Raw genomic sequence first — 26,632 nt, forward strand, 5'->3', positions numbered from 1 at the left:
GCTCTAAAATGTTGCTTGATGCCCACAAGTAACAATCTGCTTATTATCAGTTATCAGTAGCACCTACAATTTGGGGTGTGAGTCAGTTGCAGAGCTTCAGCAAGAAAGTAAAATATATGGGCAGTCTTCACTGTAGCCCACCCTATAATTTGGCATTCCAAGAAGCTGATTATATTGAAAGGGGACTCGCTCTAACTGCTGATCTGCTAAGACCTTTTGACAGAAGTGGATGAAATTTGCAGTCATACTGGCCCCTTCAGACTTCCAAATTACAGGCAAATAGTCCCAGCAGCTTTTTTTCAGGGTGACTTTAATGTTTGATTTTTAAAGGAGAAAAGGAAGAATAAGAGAATGTCTATGACCTTTTTGCGCGAGAGGGATTGAATGACATTTGAGAGCAAAGGTTGCCCATTCTGAGGAAGTGAGTCCTCAAGATAGCTGCAGTGTTTTTCTTACAAGGACAGACGTTACAGTTTTACAGTGGGTAAAAAAGAAACAGCTTAATGTTCCTTAGTGTTTTGTGGGCAGTTGGTCTGAAAATTGCAGACATAAAAGAGGTGCCCCAGGGTAAGAAACATGCCAAATTGCAGGCAAATAGGTCCAGAGGCTTTTGCACTGGTCATATTTAAAGTTTATTTTGTAGTGAGAAGTCAAAGGGATTCACTTCTGGGTAAAATCATTCCTTCTGATTGCAAGCTTAACCTGTCAGTCACAAGAGATTCTCCCTGCCCACTCTGATGTGTCCTTTCTGCTCCTCTGTTACTCCACTCTGGTGTTAATGGTAGTATGACAGAGGTAGAAAACAAACAAAACCCAGATGGCAGACGAGATTCTTACCTCTCCCACTAGCCACAGACCACCTTGGACAGGTATGAAGCATGTCCACCTGTAAATCACCTGACCTCATTATGACATCAGGCATAGGAGCCAACTCCTAGGGGCCTAGGTCCCTTTACCCCCATTAAATATTTAAGGGGTCCAACCCCCTCCTAAGTTGATGGGCTTTGCCATTTAAATGGTATGTGTGCACTTTTAGCACTCTGCCTTACTTTAAGATCACATGAGTTATCTCTTGCTCTCCTTCTGCATCTTGGGGCTCAGATGCCCTTCTGGCAAATATTCACTTGTACTTCCTTCTTGACAAACTGAAGATTAGGCCTGGTCTTCTCTTACATGGGGGAAACATATGCTAATATAATACATACTGCTTTCTTATCATCCCCTAATGAAAGACATTATTGAAGTGTGTAGAACAAGCAGTTACAGTAATTCATGACAGCACCAATTTGGCTTCTCGGAGAAGCTATAAACTGCTGTTGCCTGAGCCTAATGAGAATGGGCAGCTGATTCTGTGTGTCTGTGAGGTGGGTGAGAGAAAAAGTGACTTCTCTGTGGCCAAGAATGTGCTAGAATGCCCTGACTGCTCGGCTGAAGGAAATGGGAGTTTCCTTCTCCTCTGTAAGGAAAATCCTTTAATATTAACAATAGCAATGTATTCCTGGAAAATAAAGCCCACACAAATGTTCAGGGAGTAGCTGTTGAGCAGGAGAATATGCCTCACTTGTAATAAACAAATAAATGAAATAAAGATCATCACATTTTTGCTACCACTAGAGTTTGTAGAATGCGAGCACATGAATTTCAAGCTCACCTGTGTGCCTGGCCACAGTAAGCAGATTTTATATTTGCAAGTGAGGCTGTTCACCCTGGAAACTTGTCATTAATCATCCTCTTCCAGTGGATGAGAGGGTACATAATTGGACAGAACATTTCATTAAAACCCACAGTCATTATCTCCTGACATATCTCATCCTGAGACCGTGAGCATGCAGCGAAAAATGCAGGGTTGTTTGTGAGAGGCTTCACCGCCCACCTTTGTGGATATGAGGAGTTAGATCAGAACTCTCTGCGAAGCATCCCAGAGAAGCTGGTTTCATATCTAAGCCAAATCAGCCATCCCTGGCCACTGGGCATGTCCTTCTGGATTCCTTTCCCAGATTAGACCTCACATGAAGCCCAGAGGAAACAATAAACTCTGTACAGAAGCCTTCAGTGTGGCACAATTTCAGGCTAGCAAATCAAGCTTCTTCGTCAACCCCAGGGAGGTTTCCATCACAGAGCGAATGTTTTTCTTCTCACAAAACTGCACTGTGATCAGAGGCTGGGAGAGGGAGGTTTGTTTGGCAGCTTGCAAAGAAATCAGATCAAAGCTTTACGTAGGCAGCATTTTGGAGATGAACTTTTCTCTGGTGCCCCTATCATGTTCGCTCCATTAACAGTGGGGCCTAGGGGAACAGAGATTCAGCCATTCAAATCTAGTCCATTGAAGGGAGGGTTTTGCTTTGCTGCTGTTGTTTCCTTTCTGAATGAGGGCACTGCAAAATCCACAGTAGGAAGTATGGAAATAGTTCAGCTTATGGCAAGGTATCCGCACAATGGTCCCTTACTTTAAGAGAAAGCTCATCTTTCAAAGGATTTTATTTTCTCTAGGGTATCCTAAGCAAAAAAAAAAACTGATTCTGAACACCAATTGTTCCTAGCTGATCTCTGTAGAAGAGATGTTATTACTACAGTGTCCACTGTTGTCATTCCTGACCCCAGGATTCTCTAACTGAACCCCATATTTGCTTCCTGTTCCCAATTCAACTGAGCAAACTCGTCACCATCTCTCAGAATGTTGTATTGATTCAACCTCTTTCCCCCATGCTCAATGGTTTACATTTCCAATTCAATATGCAAACAATATTTGCCAGATGAAAATAAGCGCACTGACGTATGAGAGTAACTCATAATATAAAGGTTACAAAAAAGCACCTTGAACAAGTCACTTCCATGGGGTCCAGAGAATATACACAACAAATAGCTGTGGGAGGTTTACACTTCCGGAAACAAATTACTATTCCTATTTAAAGCTATTGGTTTCTCAACAGTTATAGTAGAGCAATGGGGGAAAGGCAAAGCAAACAAAAAACAGTGTTGCATGAGATGTTATGCAATTAGTGTAATTGCATAAAATGAAGAACAAAAGCACAATCACCTTTTGAAGGAAAAGCCTTTCAGTTTTTACAATAGCATGCTGGCCAGCACTTGGAATTAAAAACAGGAGATAAATAATACAGTACAAACTAGCATGTAAGCTGTACTTGACTGGAGAGGTGGCTTACAAATCTACTTTTGTCCATAAATGCCTCCAAACTCATGTCACTTTGGGAACATATAAATATCTATAGAAATCATAGGGAAAGTTTCTCACACCCCTACATTATGCCCCTTGAAAGAGTTTTAAGTTGTGATCTTTGACACATACTTTGGATTGGTTTATTAGGAATCTAAATTTCAAAAAAATGTACATTTCCCATTTGCCTAGAAAATGTTTATTAATTTATATCTAACTATCCAGCCCTTCAATAAAATTTTCCAGTATGTTAAATCCAGATCCCAAATACCTTTGCTTTCAGTCCATGTGTTTATAGATGCCAGGAAAGTGTGGTATTAAAGCAAACATCACAAATTTATTGATTTCTGTTTAACAAAACTTACAGATTGCTTCGTTTAAAAAATACCTCCATGTGGTTAACGTAATAACAAATTACATATCAGCAGCTGATACACATAGTGCAAGTCTTGATTTGAATGACTGAATGTTCTACACAGTTTCCCTGTGCACATCAGCAATGTAATCTCTCCTGGTCTGAAATCTAGCCAGCCGCTGCTTTGCCGTTGACTTGCAATGCAGCTTTGCGTGAGTCACATTTTGCACAAAACAGCCTGCACATAAATAATGTCTCATCTGTGCCTTCAGTGCTTTTGGATGCCCGAATCAGCATGAGAAAGAACAATTCACATAAACGCACAGATTTCTAGTGCTGGCAGCCATTAAATCTGGCTCCTGTCTGCATTTTATAAATGTATTTAGGTCTGTGAAACATGAAGAGCTGAAGCTGCTAAGGGTATATGGCAACAGAGAAAGACATGGGCTGTCCCTCGTGAAAAGAAAGTGCCAAGTGTTGGAAGAACTTTCTAAAGCAGTGAGAAGCTGTTCCTCCATCGCCAGAACCATGTCTTCTGAAACCCCACAAGGCCTGATTCTCTTTCCTGCTTACTTGCCATGAATAAATCAGATGAGAAAGACCTTAGTGTCAATAGTAGGCAGAGAGGATACCCTTCTACTTGCCTGCTAGTGCTAAGGATTGAAATCTGCTTTCAGTGTAATGTGCTTTGGTAAACGCATCTCAGAAGCAAAATAAACTACCGTAATTGAAATAGAATTTGAACAAGTAAAATAATAGAACTGACAAGGCCCCATCCCAGATCAGGACTCTGTTCTTTACTCTCTTTGCAAGTGTGCCAAGCCATGTTTATGCTTATCTCTTAACATTCTCCTTCCTGCCAATTCATCTTAAAGTGCAAAAGGAAAATAAGACAATGCCTAATTTTCTTTCATTCTTAAGTTGAACCCAGATAGCAGCGGTTGATAGTGCTCAATTGCTAGTTCATGAAACAATACCTGAAAGCAAAGGTATCGACTCAAGTTGGGGGAGTTTGCACTGCTAGTAACTCCCATCTTCACTGACCATTGGCGTGCTGGTAGAGGCTGATGGGAGTTGGTCCAACAACATTTGATGGGCAACAGGTTCCCCATACCTACCGTAAAGAAACAACCAGCAAGTTGGGATAAGTAACATTCAAGAAATAGAAAACATTTTATGTCAGTATGTATGGAATTTGTGTCTATGGTGGGGTGTGCATTTGAGGGCAGCATGATCACAGAATTGTAGAGTTGGAAGGGACTCAACTCTCACCTATTCCAAACTCTACAATGAAGGAATCACAGCTAAACAATCCCTGGCAGATTACCACCCACCCTGTTTAAAAACCTCTAATGAGGGAGAGATCACCACCTTACACGATCACATTGTAGAACTTTGTTGGGCATCCTGTCTTGTTGAGCTATGTGCTTGGCAGGGGGTTGGACTCGATGGCCCTTGTGGTCTCTTCCAACTCTATGATTCTATGATTCTAAGAGCCCTTTTTGGCTGAAGGGGTCAATGACCTTCATCATGTCCATGAAGGCACCTCTGCTCTCAGCATTTCTTCTGCAGCTGGCACAGTGAGAAAATCAGGTTGACTGTTAACCTATGATCTCTAAAGCTGCATTGTGACTTGGGATAGACCTGTCAGTGAGTGGCTGTAAATTGTTGAGAACTATTCGGGTGAAGGCTTTCCCCACAGTACTCAGCAGAGAGATTCCATGGTAGTTGTTATAATCATGGCGGCCACCTTTGTTATTATAGAGGGTCACGATGCACATATGGTGGCACGGATGCTTCTAACACCTCAAGAGAAGGCCATGGAGGTGTGTCATGAGGGAGGAATTGAGGCCGGCTTTCAGCACTTCTGTTGGGATTCCGTCCTGTCCTGGGGCTTTACCTCATGAGGAGAATTGATGGCATTCTTCAGCTTACCAAGGGAGGGACAGACACCCGGCTCTTCCAAGGCAGTCATAGTCTGGTTACTGTAAATTGTTTTGTCAGAGACCATTTTTTCCTGCAAGTACAATTCTTGATAGTGCTCTACCTATCGCTTCATCTGCATGGGATCATTAAGACCTTAGTTAACCACTGAGGAAGGCTGTACAATGTCAAAGTGCATTTGGCTGCTTGTGACATATGAAATGACCCATGTTTATTTGCCCTTGAGCAAATAGTGGTTCCGTGTTTTATATGAAATGATATTTGTAAAATTGCCCTAGATTGGCCAGGAGGCTGTTTGTGTTTAAATGTCTTGCAGGGATATTTAAAGTGCTGGTGTTACTTGCGGTTTTCTCTTCCTTTCATATTACACATGCCAACTTGCTGCACCATCAGCTGGTGAGTGCTCAGCACAGCTGACATTTGCTAAGCCCTTGTTATGGTAAAAACAAAGTCCAAGTGCAGTGGTAGAGCACATGCTTTGCAAAAAGTCCCAGGTTCAATCCCCAGCAGCTCTATTTTAAAGGATCAGGCAGCAGGTAATGTGAAGGATCTCTGCCTGAGGCCCTTGAGAAATGCTGCTGGTCACAGTAGTCAGTAGGGCAGGGAGGGCTAAGGACCATTTGGCTCTCTGGAGGATTTTGGACTCCAGTTCCCATCAGCCCCAGCTAGAACAGCTAATGGCTAGGAATGATGGGAGTCATAGTTCATCAACATCTGGAAGGACACAGGTTTTCCCTTCCCTATTGCATTGGGTTAGACAGACAAATAGTCTACCTATAAAATACATTTTGCGAGAAAAGTTTGCAAATGCATTGGTTGAGAGAATATACATTTAAAAATTCATCAGTAGTCATGCAGGGTTTTATTTTTAAAGAATTCACAGATTAATACAGGGATGGGATAGCCTAATGGGTGAATACATATGAAAGTGACGTAGATGGTCAGCAGATGGATTTGCTCATTTGTACACTGGGCAACCTGAGAGGAACTAGAGCTCTCTTTATTCAAAGATGTGTAGAGATCATGATATTTCTAGACTTTGTTACTTAACTAAAGTATGCTGTTGCCCTTAGTGCAAAAATTCCTTCCTACCCCACTTATTTTGGGGGGGTCTTGGTGTGGTCTGGTCAAGCAAGGTTTTGCAAATTTGACAAGAGACTATGCAGTACATCAACAATATATAAGCATATTGTAAGCAATAATGACTCTGTCTTACTGCTTTCTAGTCTAGGAAAAACTATAATTACTATACACAGCTAGTGCTACCTCATGTCTTGCTGGGTGTTTTTTTCTTAGAAGGTTCAAATGTAATTGCTACCTCTTGTCGTAATTTCATAGTGAAAGCCATCATTGGTAGTGCTTCTCTCTGTTCACCCTTTGGTTGTGCTTTATAAGCAGGCTGCTTGGTTGAATCCCATCTTTTTTTGACACTGTTTAATTGGTTGCTGTTTAGCCAGCCTGTCGTATGGGCAGTCATCACTATTGAACATTATTTCCTTAGCCCAGAATCCACTTGCAAAGCTTTTGACATCCCTGTAAGAAACCTGCATCCCAATTAGAGTCTATTCTTGTCGTTAGAGTTTCATCATGTCCCTTGTTCTGAAACTGTGGTGCGCAGGAAGAAGTTTAGGCTAGGTAGCGTAGGTGACTCAACTCATTCTTTCGAACTGCTGATTAGCCAGTATCTCTGCAGCAGGATGGCTGCAATGGCTGCTGGGTCCCAGGTCTTCCTAGGCCCCCATACCTTCCCAAAGGCTTTTTCTCTATCTCAGGACTGAAGATGACATTGATTCCTTGAAATGTTACAGACATTGCAGCACACATCTGCAGCCAAGTAAGAGCAATATCTCTAGGCCATGCTAAGCCTTTTAATACATCCACTGAGGTCTCTGTATGGCAAGATAATTGATCCTGCCTTTTTGCGCCATTTGTAGCCATTTAAAAAAAATTTACAATCCACTCTAGAGTTTTTGGCAAACGGAAGCATCATTTGTTGACAAATCAGTGCAATCTTGAATCTATCAGTTCTTCATGTTGTTAGGAAAATATGAAGTTGCCTTATACTGCACCAGACCATCAATCCATCTAGCTCAATGTTGTCTATACCAGGCATAGGCAAACTCGGCCCTCCAGATGTTTTGGGACTACAACTCCCATGATCCCTAGCTAACAGGACCAGTGGATGATGGGAATTGTAGTCCCAAAACATCTGGAGGGCCAAGTTTGCCCATGCCTGGTCTATACTGATTGGAAACAGCTCCCCAGGGTTCCAGACAGAAGTCTTTTCCCAGCCCTACCTGGAGATGCTGGAAATTGAACTTGGGACAGATACACGTACTCTGTGACTGAGATACTACCCTTCTTCTTTGCCTTTGATAACTGCAGTTAGTATACACCTTAGGAAAGAGTTCTGCTTTTTAACCGCATTGGCTGCATCCAGTCTTTCAACTGGCCCAGGTCAAGGATGGAGAAATGTGGTCCTCCACCTGTTGCAGGCAGTGCCAGATTTACATACAGGTCAAACAGGCTGCAGCCTAGGGCCTCATAATCTAGGGGAACCTCAGCTTCCTGCCATTAAAAAAACAAGGAAACAAAAACACAGGTATATTTTACTATCTAGGACCAGTAACATTAAATATGTGACCTACGAATCTATGCCTGTATAACAGTTACACAAGTGCATACCTACTGTTTAATAAAGTTCACGGGGGCTTTAAAGCTATTCAGAATCAAATGTTAAAATCAGCTATGAAGCAATGCAAGTGTTCAGATCCCTGTCTATCATTATAGCATGCATTTTCAGAACAAGTGAGGATTCTTTTATGTCATTGTGAATCACAATAATATTTAATTTCAACTTTTTGTGAAAATAATGAGTAAGTGATATGAAAGTGGTGCTAGTAAACGAAAGTGACAAAAAGAACAGAAGGAAATACTCAAAATGTTTAAAGCCAATCATGTCATATGGCTTTGTACAACAGGCAGAAGCAGCCCTACATGATCCCTCAGTTGCAGAACATTCATGTTTACAAAAAGAAGAAATCAAGTAGACTATGCTGAGCAGTCTGAGCAGACTGAAGAACAATCAGTTTAGATTCCGAACGCAGCTTCCCAGTACAAGGAGAACTGTTGTCAGTAACTACCACTACAAGTACAGAAACTTCTGGGGAAAGTAACAATGAAGTGACAGGATCTGCAGCCAAAGAATTAACACAAGGCACTGAGGGAACATGCCATGAGATAGTTACACCAAAAGAAACAGTTCATGCTCTTTACCCTCTAAAAAAATGGAAAACAAAGCAAATGATCTCAGCAAAAACCCTAGCATAACAAACACAAAATACCAACTGTTCATGCTATTTGTGATTTCAGAGTCCATAATGATGTAGTTTTATGGACCTCATTGGATAACAAAGAAATAACATTCTTGGTTGAGAAAGGTCCGTCGGAATGTCGGCACTGGGATGGACCTTCTACCACTTTGAAGCGAACATCCAAAAACCAATCCCAATTCTGCTCAAAAAAAAATTTATTCCACTAAAGTAAATGGAGAAACCTACCCTCGGGAATGGCTAGTATACTCTCCCATGAAAGGGAAAGTCTACTGTTTGGTGTGCAAACTTTTCTCTAACCAAACTTCCTCAACTACAGCTTCAGTTTCTACTAGATTTGATGATTAGCATCACACTTATCTTGTTCAAACCACAGAAACTCTAAAAATCATATGAACTCTATGCTAACATAGTTAACAAGAAAGCATGGTCAAACACTCACATCAAAACTCGAAGAGCAAATCAGAGCAGAGCAGGATTACTGGAGGCATGTACTTCAGTGAGTTACTGCATTGATTTCCCTTTTGGCAGAATGGGAATTGGCATTTACAGGAACAACATATGCTTACTTGACGTTGAGAACATATGCTTATTTATTTGCTCCCTGTTGCGTCCATCATCTCCCCCACCCCACCCCAAGCATCCTCGGTACAAATAAATCCCCACTGTAGTTTATTGGGACCATTGCTTGAAAATTGCAGAAGCAAATATGTGCAAATGTTACATAGGATTTGGCTAGCTATGGAACTTTTTTTATGAATTGACAACCAGAACATGCTAAGTTTCTATCTCCAGATATTTATTTTTTAATAATCTGGAACTTCTGCAGCAGTCCCATGCCTGTGAAACAGAATGAAGCAATATTGCAAGATTGGATAGGTGTGGATAGTTGATGTCAGTAAACACACTCATACTCAAATGTTGAAAAACTGTGGCTGACTCTTATTTCTCTCTAAAGGTGGGTTTTAACTCTTGAGTTGGTTTTTTTCTATTCTATTGATTTATAGTTTGGAAAAAACCAAGCTTTTCTGCCGAAATTTTAAGGCATGCTACTTAGAAGCCTAGATGTGATGATATGTCACATTCATTGCTATTCTTTCATTGCTTTACTCTGAAGCATGCCTCTCTGAAAATTACCTTGGGCTTTGCTGTGTTTTATTTCTTCTTGGCAATCAGCAAGTAGCATAAACATCTAAGCTTATTTTATGAACTAAAATAAAACTTCAGGACCTGATCCAGAATTGTGGAAATAGCATATGGAGTACAAACAACTGGTTATGTTGTTTAATGAACTGATTTTGGTGGTCCTCAGTTAAGGAATGTGATATGCTTTTTGGGATAAATATCTTCTAGGACTTCATGTATAAATGGAAGCTCTCTCTGTTGCAACAGCATAGTTGTTAATCCAATTAACTGATTAACATCACAGTTAATTTCCAAAGGTACTTCAAAACTTCACATTGTAGGAAATGTGACTGAGAAACCCTCGTAAGATACCTGACATCCTTCAATAACAAATGGTGTGCTATTTAATTCTTGTATATGCATCTCTGATTTCAGAAGGCCCATAGTCCAAAGCTGCTTCACAAAGTATGGCACAAGCTGTCCCTAGGGATCAGCCTGTTTCCAGTCAGTGTCAATGTGTTGATTCTTAAATCTACTACATTTCCTCATTAATCTGCATTTTTAAAAAAGCTGTACAAAAATTGTATTTTAATAACATATTTGAACACAGACACAACTGTGCAATTTTAAACATATTTGCCCTAAAATCATTTCATTTTATTTTCACACATTTTGGTGTGGGTTGGTTTTGGTTTTTTTAGATGAGGGCTGCTGTATCACAAAATCCAGAGAAATGCACAGTGTGAAGGATAATTATGTTGCAGTCCATATATTAGTTTGAAAGATGAGAATTAAAAATAGACTGAAATTCTCCCCCATGCCTAGCTGTTCCCAGCTGTTTGTTTTCCACATGAAGCATGACTTGGCTGTGATAGAGAATTCCCTTTCTACATACCTTTTTCATAGCCCAACCAGTAGCAAATGAAAACTGCCCCCAGATTTACATGGAGCAGGCTGAGGAGTCTTTCAATTCACCATGTACTTGATGAAGCAGACTGTAATCCATGAAAGCTTATGCCATAATAAATGTATTAGTCTTAGAAGTGCCAAAAGGTTTATTGTTTTTTACGCGTAAAAATGCATTTTAAAGTGTAGCGACTTTCAAAGTATGCATTTTGAAATGCATTTGGATACCCTTTTTTAGCTTAAAATGTGTGTCGCAACATTTGGGAAGTGTAGATAGCAAAGTTCTGGTTGTATTACCCTGGTAAGTGGTATTACCACATCCATTTATCCTGGAATTTGCAAACTGTGATTCCCTGAAACATCCTTAGTTGTGAATACTTTGTGGGGGTTACAGTTGACTGGCTGCAGAGAGAGAGAGAACAGGCAGAGTAAGGGAGCCTAAGAGATCTTTCGACATCATGAAGGACCAGGGTAGGGTTGTGACATTAATTATGAAGTCTGTTTAAGGAGTTGGCTGAGGTAAAAGGAAACATTTCAGCTGGTGCCCATTGGGACTGGTAGGGTAGAAGGTAAGGAGGCCAACAGTAGGTGGAGCCAGAGGCAATGTAAGGCAGAGCCAATTCATTCTAATTCTGTCCCTGTCCTCCTTGTTAAGTTATACAGAAGCAACACTAAGGCTAAAGAGGAGGAAGCTGACAGCTAGTGCCACCCCATGGATTGGATGTAAGTAAGAAGACAGGCAAGGGGGATCCAGCTGAGGGCAGACTGAGGTTGTTGGGGCAGTGGTTGTTGCCCCCATTTGCCTTAATGGACCAGCCTCTGCTGGCTTCAGACTTGGAGGGTGTGACTATAAGCTAGAAGAGGCAGTGTGATCTTTGCTCCCTCCTGTAGTGGCCGTTCTCTCAGTTTGCCTTTGGGGTGGTTTCTTAGGCCAGTCTTTGCCAACCACATGCCGGCTGTAGCTGATGGGAGCTACAGTCTAATGATGTCTAGAAGGCATCAGCTTGGGGAAGGCTGGCTTTCTCCTTTTCCTAGAGCGGCACGTGTGGTGTCTGCTGCAAACCATTTGCGGATGTGGAAAACAGAGTGCTTTCCACCTCCCGCCCCTGCTCTCATTATTCGGAAATGGAAGGAGGTAAAGGCAAAGGGATGAGACTGAGAGCTATGCTGTGCTTCTGCTCCAGCCCCGCTGGCAGCTAACTGCACCCAGTGATGAATGAGCTCATTGCTGGGTCCTGTACAAGCTCCTCCGCCGAGGATTCAGAATCTCTAATAAGGCAGCCCGCATTCCCCCCAGTGTGGGTGCCTGTGTGTGCTTTATTAACTGTACCAGAGTAATATCAGACCGCAGCTCTGGGGCCAGCCTGGCCAGGAAGGGAAAGGGTGTTTCATTCGAGGCAGAGCCGCACAAAACACACACAACAAGGGGGCAAGATCAGAGGTGGTGTCAAGGGGCCTGTATGATGAAAAATCTCCCAAATTGAGACCTTCAGTGGTATTGCTCCATTGTGAAGCTAGCATCATCAATCATGAGGGGAAAACGTGTTTAAGGATCCTGCAGCTGGAGCCAAATTTCAGCCTGTGTGTTTTTGCAATATCCCACGGGGTAAAAAAAACACGTCTAGAGTCCTTGTGGATTAAATGGCAGCCAAAAGACAAACAGAGAATGATCCCCTGTCCTTGTTTCTCCTCCTCTTCATATTGCACAAATGATTTGTTGCTCGTCTTTGGAGTTCCTGTCTATGCTTATCCTGGAGTGTTGTGTGGCTTCAGGTCTCTGATGCTCAGAAATCATATAGAAGACTTACCCTGGGCAGGGTTTTGGGGAGGGTGGAAATGGAATTTGGGGTGTAAAGGAGGTTAGCTGTGAACAGACTGTGAGATCAGTATACAGTGGGACTGTTATGGAGCCTATATCATTACCATTAATGGGAGAAGACTGGTGAGGGCAGGAGGTTTTGAGTGAACGCAGTAAGATTAACTTAGTCTGAATCCAACCCATTATGTCTCGGCTGCTAGTGTTGCCTCTTCTATATGTAGCTTTTTGCTCTTAAATGATTTTTGTTTAGGTGACAAAATGAATGAGAGACATAGGGGGCTAGTTCATACTGGGACTTTAGCAGGAAACCTTTTATTTATTTATTATTGCATCTATATCTTAACGTTTCTTCGAGGGAGCTCAAAATGGGGTATATACTTCTTCTCCCCATTTTATCCTCTCAGCAACCCCATGAGGTAGATGACTCCAAAAGACAGTGACAGAGAAATTGAGGGCATATGTTTTTCCAGTGTTTAAATGCTACTGTACTTGGCAGTATTGAGTCTCCTTCTGAACCAGCGTTTCTCTCCCTCTTCTAATTATAAAGAACAGCATCAGCTCAAGACAGATGCATACTGGGTACGGGGGGCAGGCTAGTTGGGAGAGAGGGCTTTTTGAAAAATAATGTCAATTTAAAAACTGACTTTAGGTTACCAGTTCTTTCCCCACCCATCCCAATATTGGTTACCATTTTCTTTCATATTAATGGTTCTCTTCAAATTTCCATCCCACCTGTCAGGTGGTGGTGTGGTTGCTCAAGAGCAAACAGGCAAGACTGACCCGTCTTTTCCAGGCTTTATTATTAGTACAAACTATTTACAGTGAAGAGCGTTGCATGTTCATGTCTGGCTCACTTGCTAGCCTAATCTGGGAGTATACTTCCTCCAGCATAACAGTTCCAACCTTCTCCTCAACCTTCTCCTCCCTTTCCTGCGCCTAAACCTACTGTGCAGACTAGGAGCTGGCAAAGGGGTACTTCCCTCCTCTCTGGTTTGCTCAGGCTCAGTATTGAGGCTCTCCCTAGCATCCCCTGCTCCCACCACTTCCTCTCCACTGGAGGTGGGGCTTCCCTCCTCGCCAGAGGAGGAACTGCTTCGCAAGATTTTCGGAGGTTCCCTATAACACAACTGCCCTTCCACCTCTCGCCTCTGAGCTGATGGCAGTTCCCTGACACCACCATATGAAAGAAAATGGTAACCAATATTGGGATGGGTGGATGGCACCTCCCCTGGGACGCTAGCCCCACCTCTGCAGGCAGCTAGCCCTGCGCCCGGATGCACAGCATGTGTGCCGCTTCGGTTGCCAGAGCAGCTAGCTCTGCCTCTGAAGATACATTTTGTGTTATCTGGAGGAATATCCTAGATATTAATCATTTCTTGATATCTTGATGCCAGACAATGGGTTTGATAGATGGATACAGATAAATCAGAGGCCTATCTCATGCATGCAGTTTGCTCCCCTACAAGACCCTGAACTGTTGGAGATCCCATGATTACTAGAAAGTAAATTCCAACTATACGGGCCCTTTGTACAGTGCATTTGCAAACAGAGCAAGCCAAGAGGGAGTTGAAAATATTACAGGAGCCATTCCATGTGTAGTAGTTATGTTATATGGGTTTTCCCCGAGTTGGCTTGGTGTGTGCTGGACATAATGGAACAGTTCTCCCTAACCTTGGGATACCTGCCTCACCATCAAAAATCCTGGCTCATAATTGCAAAATAGCCTTCCTTTCCTGCTATCAGACTTCTTCCTGATTCTGCTATCACACTTCACATTGTTTCCAGGAAATAGTGTGTTGCATGCCGAAATATATGAAGGGATTTGCCCCTGGAAGTAGGATATTGTCTTGCTTGGCTGAGACTGTGAGAAAGCTGGCAAACAGAACGACTCATCTATAGGGGTTCTGTTCAAATCTTTATCCATTGTGGATATTTGCAGATGAGGCACACACTGATTAAAAATGGATCCTGGCTGGATTCCAGAAACAATATGATTTTCATTTTATTTGGCTCATTCTCTGAGAAGCTGCCTCTGTCCTAGGTCTCAGTCATACCATCTCCACTTACAAGAACAGAAGAGGGTAGGGAAGGAAAAAGGCATCTGGGTTTGTCCAAACTTCCACTTGTCTGAGCAGTTTTCTGCTTTCTAGGCACAAACCTGAGCGGTTCTGTTTGCCACGTCGAACCAATCTTTAGTGGAGCAGCCATCAATCTTCAGAATACCCAACAGATGTTTGCTCCAATTCAGTGGTAAACATTGGATTTTCCTGTGGGAAGCAGCAGGACAAGCAAAAGTCTGGATGGGCCCTCAAACAAGACAGTGTTCTACTTGAAGATGCATGGAAGACAACCTGGACATACCTGGAGTTTAAACAGATTGTTTAAGTAACAATAGATAAGTCGTAGTATTGATGGGGCATAAATTTGGTTCAGTTTGAATTTTAATGGAAGCCTACCTTATTCAAACTTTCTGAAACAATATGTGAACCGAAGCTCAGATAACCTTCAAAATTCGCACTTCTCTGAATTTGTGGTGCTGTTCTCTAACCCAATAATGTATCGGGAGAAAGTATGCATTGAAATGCACACATTAGTGAAAATAACAATATATCAGGGGAAATCGCATATAAAAACCGTGTAGATTTTGATACATTTGCAGGAAAATGCTGAGAAACTTTCATGAGGATGTCTTTAAGATAAAAAAGAAACTGATGCAGAAATGTGGACAACAGAACTTAAGGCAGGGAAAATGACAACTGGAAAGAAACCAAAATTCACAGATTCATCCATGCCATGGAAGTAGTAATTTTCCATCTGGGAATTATACGTCTGAACTGCAGGTCAGCCAATGAACAGATTAGGGTCATCTGTGGGCTTCGGCTAATACTTAATAGCAGGTCCATGCAGTGCTTCCCAACAATTCTCTCTCTGTTTCCTCTTCATTGCTTGAAGTAGATCAGGTGACAAGGACGCACATCCTGCTTCCTTGTCCATATGCACTGGTCGCTTTCTACCTCCACCGTCACCACAGAAGCTGAAATAATGCACAGACCTCCCTCCTCTTCATCTGCCTGCACATTTACGGGCAGTGTGACAAAACTTCAACATGCTCCAGAATGGCTTGGTGAAACTAGAGAGGAGGAATTCACAACTTTAGAGGGGAAAGGGGGAGGGAGAAGGCCACAAGTTTTGGCCCAGGACTTGCCAGCTGTCACACCCTCAACCTTCAGCATGAAATAGCAGTAATATATTTCTAAGTGGGCATATTTTGAAGCAGCTGGCAGGAGCTCATTATCAAAATAGTACAATGAAACTAAAGCCAAGTAGCTAGTTTTGATTCAAGCCTAATGCCCTTTCAGCTGTTAATATACAGAGTGAATGTGCCGGGGCAAGGGGGAATCACAGCCAGCAGTCTCTGCTCATGACCAATGAGTGCTCATTAAAGCGCCTGAGCAGATCCACTGCACATGCATGTTCATTCCATATGCACAATTATGCTTATATGATGTATACCTATAAATGTAAATTGTGACTGTGGCAAACATATGTTTGAAAGGTGAGTCCCGCAAAGGCAGTATTAACTGCAGAACCCTGTTGAACATTACACAGTGGCTTTCTTGCTCTGTAATTTGGGGAATTTATTGCTCTGTAATTTGGGAAATGGTTCTGCTGCCCCAAACACAAAATTCTCATATTCTTTCCACTGGAACCATGACTCAGATGCACTTTGGAGTTTTGAGTCTTTAGCATTCCATATTTTAGAAATGTTTTGTTTTCTAAAAAAAAAAACTGTTGAGGATGCAGAATCCTGCTTCATATTTTAAGTTTTAGCACCATGCCACAAGAAGAAGGGGCGACAGAGGACGAGATGGTTGGACAGTGTTCTTGAAGCTACTGACATGAGTTTGACAAAACTGCAGGAGGCGGTGGAAGACAGGAGTGCCTGGTGTGCTCTGGTCCATGAGGTCACAAAGAGTCGGACACGACTAAACAACAAAAAATCATACAGGAATGCATAGAGCACCTGTAACCTATGTTATAGTTAATAGTCGGCAAGAAGAGAGAAGACAGAACACCCAGACTAGAAAACTCATTAAGTGCTTTCAGTGTTCAGATTTCAAAACCCTTTTATTTGTCTAACCAAAACCTGGTTTATGCCTCTTCAGATGAATCACAGGGACCTGCCCCCCAAATCCATTTCTGTGCGGAAGGTGGAAAAGGGCATGCTGCAAGAATACCTCCTGACCGACCTGAAGGTGCCTCTGAGCTATGAAGTTCGCCTCACACCCCTAACCCGCTTTGGGTCTGGGGATATGGCTACCCGCACCATCCACTATATAGAACGTAAGTTTCTTGCTCTTTTACCTTATTGAGTGACCAGCCCCTTTACAGCAGTATCACGGCCCTGAAGGGGTGTATTTCTCCAGAGAGAACCTTAGTCCTGTCAGCCATTTTTCAGAATAACTTTGAAGGGCTTGGGAGGCCATACACATACCACCATCAGATTGGGTTGTTTCCTTGTTCCACCTGGCACACTGTTCTTCCTCTAGAGAGCTTACTTATCTCTGTGTGGTTCCCAGGCCATTTTACATTCAGACAGAGCTCAGAGCCAGGCCTCCTTAGCAAAAGCAGTAGATCTGCAATATGTGCTGTCCAACTCATCCACTGCCATCAGATTCTTCAGACTGTTTGTATCCATGAATCCTTTGCTGATATCAGGATACATAGGCAGATTTTCAGTGGGGTCCGAAGTGCAAAATATTTGGTGAGCTTCAGCTTCAATGGAGCATCAAAGTCCTTTCCACTCACATATGAGCTTCTGGTTCCTTGCCATGAATCATAAAACAGTCCCCACTTTTGCATTTTTCTACCACTCACAATTTTGGTGCTATGCACAGGGTCTCAGATTCAAATCCTCCATTTGATACATGGTTTTCTCTCACAGGAAGCTAAGTCACAGTTCAATACAGTTCTCTTTATAAATCCTGTTTCACATTGGGATTTAACCTTATAATATCAGCTGCCACTGTTTTCCCCTCCCAACTGGTTGTACCTATTCTCTTGAGCTTTCTTGGTTCCCATAAGGCTCCACGAATGAGATATAGTAAAACAACTTCCCTCTTTCTGAAGCCTTTCTGAAACTTGGGTCTCCAGATGATGTTGGACTACCACTCCCATCATCCCTAGTGAGAAGGGCCAGGAGTCAGGGATGATGGGAGTTGTAGTCCATCAGTGTCTAGAGAGAAAGGCTGGTCAAGAGTAACAGAATGCTAAGGGGCATGAGTACTAATCAGATATGTTGGGAACAGTTCAAACATTTTCTTCCAATGAGTATTTGTATTTCTATATGATCTTATACATCTAATAAAAATCTAAACAACCCTTTCTGTTTCCTTTCTCAGCAATCAGCTACCCCAACCCAGTAGGTAAGTGTCAATGACCCAAACTTTATCTACCCTTTTTGTATATCTAATCCAAGGACAGCCAACATGGTGTCCTCCAGCTGTTTTTAGACTGTAGCTCCCTTCATCCCTAATTTTTGGCCATGCTGACTAATGGGTGTTGGAGTATGACATCATCAGGAGGACACCATGTTGCCTACTGCTGATCTAATCTTTAGACCCAAAAGTATTAAAATTCAAAAAATGTTTTTTCAGATAAGTGGGTTTTTTTAAAAATAAAGGGAAATCAAACATGCTGAAAGTGCCTTAAATATTTAGCTGAAATAAATGCAATAATGCACATAAGAAAGCTAAGATAATCCCTCATTCATCACAAACTTCTCAATGACTTCTTAGGTTTTTGACCCCCTTGCATTTCCTACAGATAATGTTCAGATAGGAACTTTGGCAGAATTGCAAAAGAGGCATTCAAAGATTGCTTCCAGATTGCCTGTTTATTCAGCACTCATCCTGATTTGTTCGCACAAAGTTTTCAGGAAGGTTATGCACCATTGACACATTTCTTCTAGCTATACGACATTACGCCAAGCAGTTGTTAATCCCACACTTTCTAGTGCATTTTCTCATCACTTTCCTTGCCCCAATCTTTCTTTCTTTCTTTCTTTCTTTCTTTCTTTCTTTCTTTCTTTCTTTCTTTCTTTCTTTCTTTCTTTCTTTCTTTCTTTCTGAAGCAGGTTTCATGTACCACAGAGCCAAACCCATTTTTTATTGCACAACCCGAATTTGCCAGCATGCAATGGATTCGCACCTGTAAAATGGCAGCAGTCTGGAAGCAGCCATAGATAGGTAGCAACCGCTGAGAATGCCTATAATAGATCTAATGCATAAGGCAGATACAAGCAAGGGTTCAGCTGGCACAAATACCATAGAATCCCTGGCATATAGGAGGAGCTGGTCTATAAAATATGCATTGCCTAAGCTGTTTAAGGTTTAAGAGATGAAATATAGTGCCTTGGATGGTGCCCAAAGATAAGAGGAAGGCATCAAAGACCCAGGACTAGGGTGCTTGGAGTGATCATTTGAATGCAGAACACAGAACTGCCTTATACCAGGTTAGAATATTAGTCCATCTAACCCAGTACAGTGTTACATCGGGTTAAGAACTTAATTCATTCTGAAGGTCCGTTCTTAACCTGAAACTGTTCTTAACCTGAGGTACCACTTTAGCTAATGGGGCCTGCCGAGCTGCCGCCATGCAATTTCTGTTCTCACCACATTGGAGAGCCAGTGTGGTGTAGTGGTTAAGAGCGGTAATCTGGGGAACCGGGTTCGCGTCTCCGCTCCTCCACATGCAGCTGCTGGGTGACCTTTTGAGTCTTGCGGAACGACTCAAAAACGGAAAACTCTTTCGTCTTGCGAGTTTTTCGTTTTGCGAGGCGTTCGTCTTGGGGGGCACCACTGTACTTGCAGCCTGATCATTTGAATGGAACATTCGAGAGACTTAATCTGGGAACTTCTGAATGCAATGCAGGCGCTATACCACTGAATCATAGTCCCTGCCCATTCAGGAGCTAGACCAGTGTGCATTACTGAATCTCTGAATCCTTCATTAACCTAGGAAGAGGCCAATATGCAGCCTTGTCTTAATTTGAGCCAATAATATGCCACATAACACAAAACTGAGTTTTTAATTCTGTTTCTTCATTGCCCCAGGTAGTAGGAAAGAGAGGCACACACACAAAAGTTAAACCTATATGGGAAACAGGAATGCCATGCAGAAATTATATGGCTGACCCGTCTAAGCAATTTTAATATTCAGCTATGCTTAAATGTGTGGTCTGGTCACTGCCACAGGAATGTAGAAAAATTAGCATCAGCACTTGACCTGAGCCAAGGCTTAATCGGACCACAAATTTATTTCAAACGTTTGTGTCTGACCATGGAAACTGTGTCTTCTTCATAGGGATGGAGGAGGAATCAATTTTAAATGGATTTATACATGGAATTTGGCGGATCCAGCCCAATGCACTTTGTCCAAATCGGACCACCTCTTGCATCAAGCACCTCATGCATTGCCAATTTTTCTTTTCCTTTTAAATCCAACTATTTATCAACAAACACGTACACAAAAAATACTTACATATGTAATATGGTACCTGCATTAACACACAATTATTTTATATACAGTTATATGCATTATTTTATATAATTCTTTGTATGTTGGTTACTTTAAGAAAATACAGAAACTTGTATAATAATGCATTTAATATGTTAGAAATGTTTGTTGATATGAAGGAAAAAATCTGCAGTTAAGCTCAACATCGAAATTTTCAGAAAATTGCATCACTACTCCCACACTGTGTTCTTTCTTACATAATCTTACTTGTATTTGGCGCTTGTCCGGTGAAGTTTTTGTTTCCTGGTCCTGTCCAGGTGACTATTTCTCACCCCTGAGTCACCACTGCCAGGCCACATATATGTGGAATCAAGGAGAACACTAGTAACCACCAATCAACAGTACCTTATGTTATCAGGACTCATATTCAGTTTATTGGCCCTCATTCAAGCCATTATTGCCTCCAGACACTGGTCTCTAAATTAGGCTATATGGAAAAATAGAACTGAGTGCTACCTGCATATTGATGAAATCTAGAAGCAAAACCTTTAAGGAATTTCATAACCCATATAGCCATCTATAGTTGCTTACCATGCACAGAGACAGTATACAGGGCAAATAACTTTAGATTCAGGGGATTTTGGAGGCTCCGTTTTCATCACCTTCACCATTAACATTTAATATTAATAAAGTCCCTAATACATGCTAGGCACTGTGCACAAATAAACAAACCAGGTCATTGCCTTCAGGCTCACAATTTAAGCAACTTGAGAGAGAGAAAGAGGCAAGGGACGAAATTGTCAAACAGCACTTTGGACAAATTTGCTTTGGATGCTAGAACAATGCGATTATATTTATTACAGCGACTAACAAAAAAAGAGCTATTGAAGCCCTAAAGCAAAATGTTTTGCCGACCACCTTCCCCTGTTGTTCTGATGTGGATCAAAGGTTGCTGTAGCCAAGATGGAATATTCAGAAGTATGGCATTTACTTTTGTTAGCCGTTGTAATAGATATAAAGAATAATAGACATTGACTTATCATCCATTGAGGCCACCTGAGCTAGAGGCCAAGTTTCTCAAGATTTGGCCCAGGTACTTAATGTTAGAGACTCTATTCTTAATGTTCATATTGACTTTTGTTGAACTATAATAAGCTCACATTATCTTCAAAATATCAGATCCCAGGTGTGCAAGATGAACAGTGTGATGCTAACAGAAGAAGATTATTTAGGACAGTTGCAGGAAGCTGTGCTGAGTTTAGCCATAGAATTGTGCCATATAGATAAAGTTAGTACTTCTTTATTCAGAAAAAAGTAAACCAGGACTGCATAAAGAACTGGGAATATGGTGCAGCTTTTGAATTTTGCATCCTCTTAAGTTACTGAGCAAGAGGTCCCGCAAAAGCAGGTGGGTTTGTTTGGTCCAACTTTCCTTTAAACCACAGCATGATTGGATCCTGCATATCTTACAAGCTACCTTATGCCATTCAGCCCTCTGTGACTGCTGAGCCCAGCACAGAAGGCCTTGCCTGGGATTCCTTGATTTCCAGAGTTTAGGTTGTTGAGGTGCAAGAGCTGTTGGCAGCTTGACTGTAGACTCTCTATCATGCTGCGAACAGAATTTTTTTGGGACCCTACAGATCAGTTTAGTAAGTTGCATTTTACTTTCAGTTTATTTTACTGTGTACATGTTTGGTATTCATTACCAAGTATTTATCTAGAAACCTTAAGGTGGTTGCTTGAATATCTTCACACACGAAAAGGAAATGTGTCATCAAAAAAGCATGCATATGTATGGATATGATTTGGAAATAATTGCTGCAACAGTGCATCTTGCTAGAGTAAGGAAAACCACTGGTGGACACTGGAGACAGGTGTGTGTGCTCAGTCTGCTCTCCAGGTGCTCACCATCAGTGGGCATCTTCAAGATCTTCCCTTCTTGTGGTTCTTTATCTTTAAGCTGAACTTGGACTAGGCAGCCCTTCAAATAAGAGGACTATCCTCTGTTAAGAAAACACATGCCAACCCCAAGAAACCACCAGCTTGAAAGCACATATCTAACCTCTTTCATTATGAGGAATATTTTGTATCTTTGAGTGCATGCAACAGCTTTTCTTTTCTTAATTGACTTGGCAAAGGCTCATCTATTCACACATTTCAGCCACACCACGCTTGCAAAGCAGAGAGGATTCTTGCCAAATGTGAGATGCCCCTCACAATTAGTTATGTATCTGTTACATTTGTATCCTGTGATGAGCTTAGGGCAGCATACATGGAGCCGGCAGCCAGCCTCCCAACCAGACATTGTGCATAGCCGTGATGTACCATGTGCACCATGATTTTTGTATATCGCATTGATTTTATTGTTGTGAAACTGCCCTGAAAGCCTATCTGGCTATTATTTATAATATTATTTAATAATAAATAAATAAGCAAGCCAGCACTGAGAGCATACTCTGGAATATCCCAGAGTCCCTCGTGCTCCTTTGGTGGCGTTCTTTTTCAAACAAGCTGCTCTGTTTAAGTGTATTTAAAATGTCCACATGTAAAATCAGACTTCCCAGGAGAAAATCCCTCCTTCCCTCCTTCCCAGGAGGTGCATTTTAAAGCCCTAGCTGACCACCCACATTGCTTTTCTTTTCCCATTCTCCACATTTACCAAAAACAGCCTCAGGAGACTGCTAATTTCAGAGGAGGGAGGAGGGGAGGGATTCGAGTTAAAATCCTACCCCAAAATTGAATGCATATATGTGTACATGTGTGTGTGTGTGTCCACGCGCACACACATGCACAAGCTGCCCCCCTTCAGTGTATTTGGAGCTGAGCCTCCCTAAGATTAAGACACAAGGTCTCTCAATCTCTTATTACACCCAAACTGTGCAAGAACCCTATGTGGAGGCAATTATATATCAACCCAGTGCTCTTTGGCCATTCTGGTGCCATGAAATGGGCTCATTTCTCTTGTGTCTGTTTTAAAAGCAAAAGGAAGCCATGAATGATATGTGCCATCTTCAGCTAGCATGTGAGCCTTTTAGCAGTCAGCTGAATGCCCTACCTGTCCGTTCTCTCTTTCTCCTCCCACACTGAATTCCACAACTGCTCTTCGTGGTGAATTTGGGAGGTGGGCTTATTAGAGTGAGAGAACCATTACACATGGTTGCCTACATAAAATCTTAGGTGTGAATGTCTCGCACTCTTGAATGAAAGGCAAAGATTATATGATTAATGTCCATGGCAGCCTGATCAAGGGGTACATAATGTTGATTAATTTACAGGCTCAGAGAATCGCTTAATGTAATTATTTCTTCATCCATTTTCTCTTTGGTTAATACAATGTTCGTGCTTAATGTTGTTAGGGCAAGTACGTGGAGTGGGTAAGAGCTAGGCACTGGGTATCATCTACCCAAAGAGACTGAGACAGGGTGGTGGGGAGAACATTTTTTCACAGGCCCCTTGAGATTATACATCCACAAGCCTGACCAGAACAAAACAAAATCTAATTCTCAGAGATTACTCCCAATTTGACTGTTTGACTGTTAGGATCCCTAACACAGTTCTCAGAATTCACTTATTTATCTTTCTTTCAACTTGTAAATGGATTTAGAATGCCCTACGCTAATAACCTGACCATATTCCACTCCTGTTGATTACATTCTGCCTCCTTAATTTCCCCCTTCCACAATTTTAATGAGTTGTTCCTGTGTGTTGCTAAACAGATGCTATGTTATGGCCCAGAAGGTTCAAGTGAAGGGATTTGTAAATTGCACCCGTCTTCTTTCTTGCAGTTCGGCTAATTCAAGACCATGTGCTGTAAAGCAAAGATGATGGGCTGCGTGCAACACAGTGCTAAGGTGAATGTTCCGTCAGTGCAAGGATTTCTCCTTGTGCAATGCAACATTCTCCTGTCTGACCAATAAGGGCTCACACTGGGGCTCTGACCAATAAGGGCTCACACTTCATACAGCTGGCTGTATGAAGTGCATAAATGCTCAGTTCAAAGATACAACAATGGGCTGTTGGGATATATCTCTGCTCCTCCAGCCAAGCAACAGACAGTGGGAACCATCAGCTTTTAACAGTTCTGGCAACTTGTTCGGGAAGAGCGGGACAAAATTAGAACTTCTTCCCCTTCCAAATCATAAAGAAGATTTGGTCCCTCGATATTGGTGGTCCCTTTGCTTGTATGGTTGACCATCTGTTTGGTGCTGTGTCCAAGGTTCCTGGTCCAGTTCTGAGAGCACTGTTTTGCCTGTGCAGTCTCTGGTCCGTACTGAGGGTGGCTTAATGTGTGGTGTGGTCAAATGAGGTCATCATGCCTTGTCAAAGGTTCTCCAATGAAAATATATTAAAAAATCGACTGGAGATAGGTGGCCTTAGTTCTGCTCTGCATTAACCTCAACTTTCCTATTTGTTTTAATTTGCTTTAATTTGAACTGAAATCTGTGAAACTGGTGTGGAGGACAGGGAATTAATTTGCATTGAGTGCTAGCTTTCTGGAGATGGGCAGAGTGTAAGTTGTTTGAATTAGATGGCCTTCAAAGGCGTGGTACTCTATGATTATAGGGGTTTCTTTTGAGTTTGCTGGAATTGTGGCTTAGATCTGGAAGCCAAGTGCAACAACCTCTGGCCAGAGTTAAGTAGCTTGCTGAAATGACCAAGCCTTGTGCGACAGCCTTTTCTGTGCTGCAGGACTCCCATGTGTGACAGCACTGCTAGAACTGGAGCTCAGCCATCTCATTCACATAACGCCTTGGAAGAGCTGCTAAGCAGCTGCCGTCGCGCCTCAGCTCCTGCCTTTCAGATCTGGACACAGAACAGATCAAATAAACCACAGAGACTATTATTGCGAATCCCAGAGTCTCAGATCTCCTGCCTCCTTTTCTCCTCTAGCTCCAGATGCTGGGCAGTCCCCGGCACTCAGTATTACAAACGGTGGCTAATTTGGATTAGGATGCTAATTAGAAATGAATGGACCGAGTAGAGAGCACTTAGTCAGGGTTAATTAGCAGTTAAGTGGCCAGCCAAGCTCCCTTTGGCTGTGTTCACTTGCAGGAGCTCTCTAGCCGAGTTTCCATGGGGCCCTCCGTGCTTCAGCAGTCGGCAGAGCTTCACCAGGGGCAACCTTTCAGCCCAGAGCTTCTACAAACCATTCCTTCAGGTACAGAGCATCTCTGGGTGGGCACAGGCTAGACTCCTCATACAAAATCTAGAGACATTTTTTTAAAAAAATCTAGGCACACATCCCACTTTGGAGACCCTAATGTGGAATCTGGCCTGGCCTGTACCCTTCAACACTATGTGACTGAAGTACCCAAAAGAGAGAGAAAGGAGAAAGCTGGAAACGTATATGTTTTCCATGAAGGCTTTCACACATGCACATGTTTCACCTAGCTTTATGGAGTCCAAAGAAAACTGGGAGAGCCAGGATTTGAATTGTATATGTGCCTGAAGTACTGAAAAGCCAGACCAAGGATGGTCACCTCCAATATTTTTAGCCATGTATGCTGGGATAGCTCAGTCAGTAGAGAATGACTCTTAATCTCAGGGTTGTGGGTTAGAGCTCCATGTGAACACATGTGCCCATTTGGTATCAAGCTCTGGCACTTCTATATTTCAATGTGCTGAGTGTATCCGTATCTTCAGTGTTGGCAAACCAAAGAATGAACCCCCTTTGGGGTCCACTTGGACTCTAGTTCTCTGATCCTTAAAATGATGAAATTATTATTATTATATTATTATTATGCCATATACAGATTGCTTCATCACAGAGAGCAAGGATGTTGGGTGGGGCGGGAGGGGGGGTTGCCTCTGTATTTCAGTAGTCATCTGGGGAAATGTCAAAAAGCATTTCTGAAACACAAATGTTACCTGCTTTAATTGGATACATCAATCATACCAATGTGATCACAAAGTGTTCTATCAGCACATCTGTACACAAGCAGGGAGTTTCTTGTTGGTATATAGATTTTACTCTCTCACACAGAGAGGAAAGAAGGGATCGTTCAGTTCATTTGTGTACGTTCTTCCTAGTCACTATCTTGTGGAAGGTCAGGTCAGGTTACGTGGATGGGTGCATATCATCTCCAGGATCAAGTCCAAATACCAGTTGCTCTGGAACATGAGCATGAGAAGGCTATTGTGCTCATGCCCTACCTGCAGACTTCACAAGAGGCAACAGGTTGGCCACACTGAGAAAGAGAACGCTAGACTGTGTGGGCCTTTGGTCTGAGCCAGCAGGGCATTTCATACATCCTTGTGATGAAGATGCTCTTTGTGCTTTATTATCACGTCACTGCAGAACCATAACTGTTACAAGGCAGGGACTCTATATGTTTGTTTGCTTGCTTTTTTCATATTTTAGCATATGGCATTCTGGTTAACCTCCCTTCCTTCAGAAAGTCCACTGAAGGGTCATTTTGGTAGTGGTGCCCTCCCTGTGGAATACCCTCCCTTCAGAT

The 26,632-nt window shown here is 42.2% G+C and overlaps 1 protein-coding gene across 5 annotated transcripts in view; it reads left to right on the plus strand.

Moving 5' to 3' along the window:
- MDGA1 (MAM domain containing glycosylphosphatidylinositol anchor 1) overlaps positions 1 to 26,632 on the plus strand; it is a 245,095-nt gene that overhangs the window by 163,947 nt on the left and 54,516 nt on the right. For all 5 annotated transcript variants that reach the window (XM_081903830.1, XM_081903831.1, XM_081903827.1 and 2 more), the window contains exons 11-12: positions 16,823 to 17,000; positions 18,059 to 18,082. In XM_081903830.1, the coding sequence (XP_081759956.1) occupies positions 16,823 to 17,000; positions 18,059 to 18,082 (202 nt within the window). The remainder of the gene's footprint in view (positions 1 to 16,822; positions 17,001 to 18,058; positions 18,083 to 26,632) is intronic.

This window comes from Podarcis melisellensis (genome assembly GCF_964234715.1).
Source record: "Podarcis melisellensis genome assembly, chromosome: 3".
Lineage (NCBI taxonomy): Eukaryota > Metazoa > Chordata > Lepidosauria > Squamata > Lacertidae > Podarcis > Podarcis melisellensis.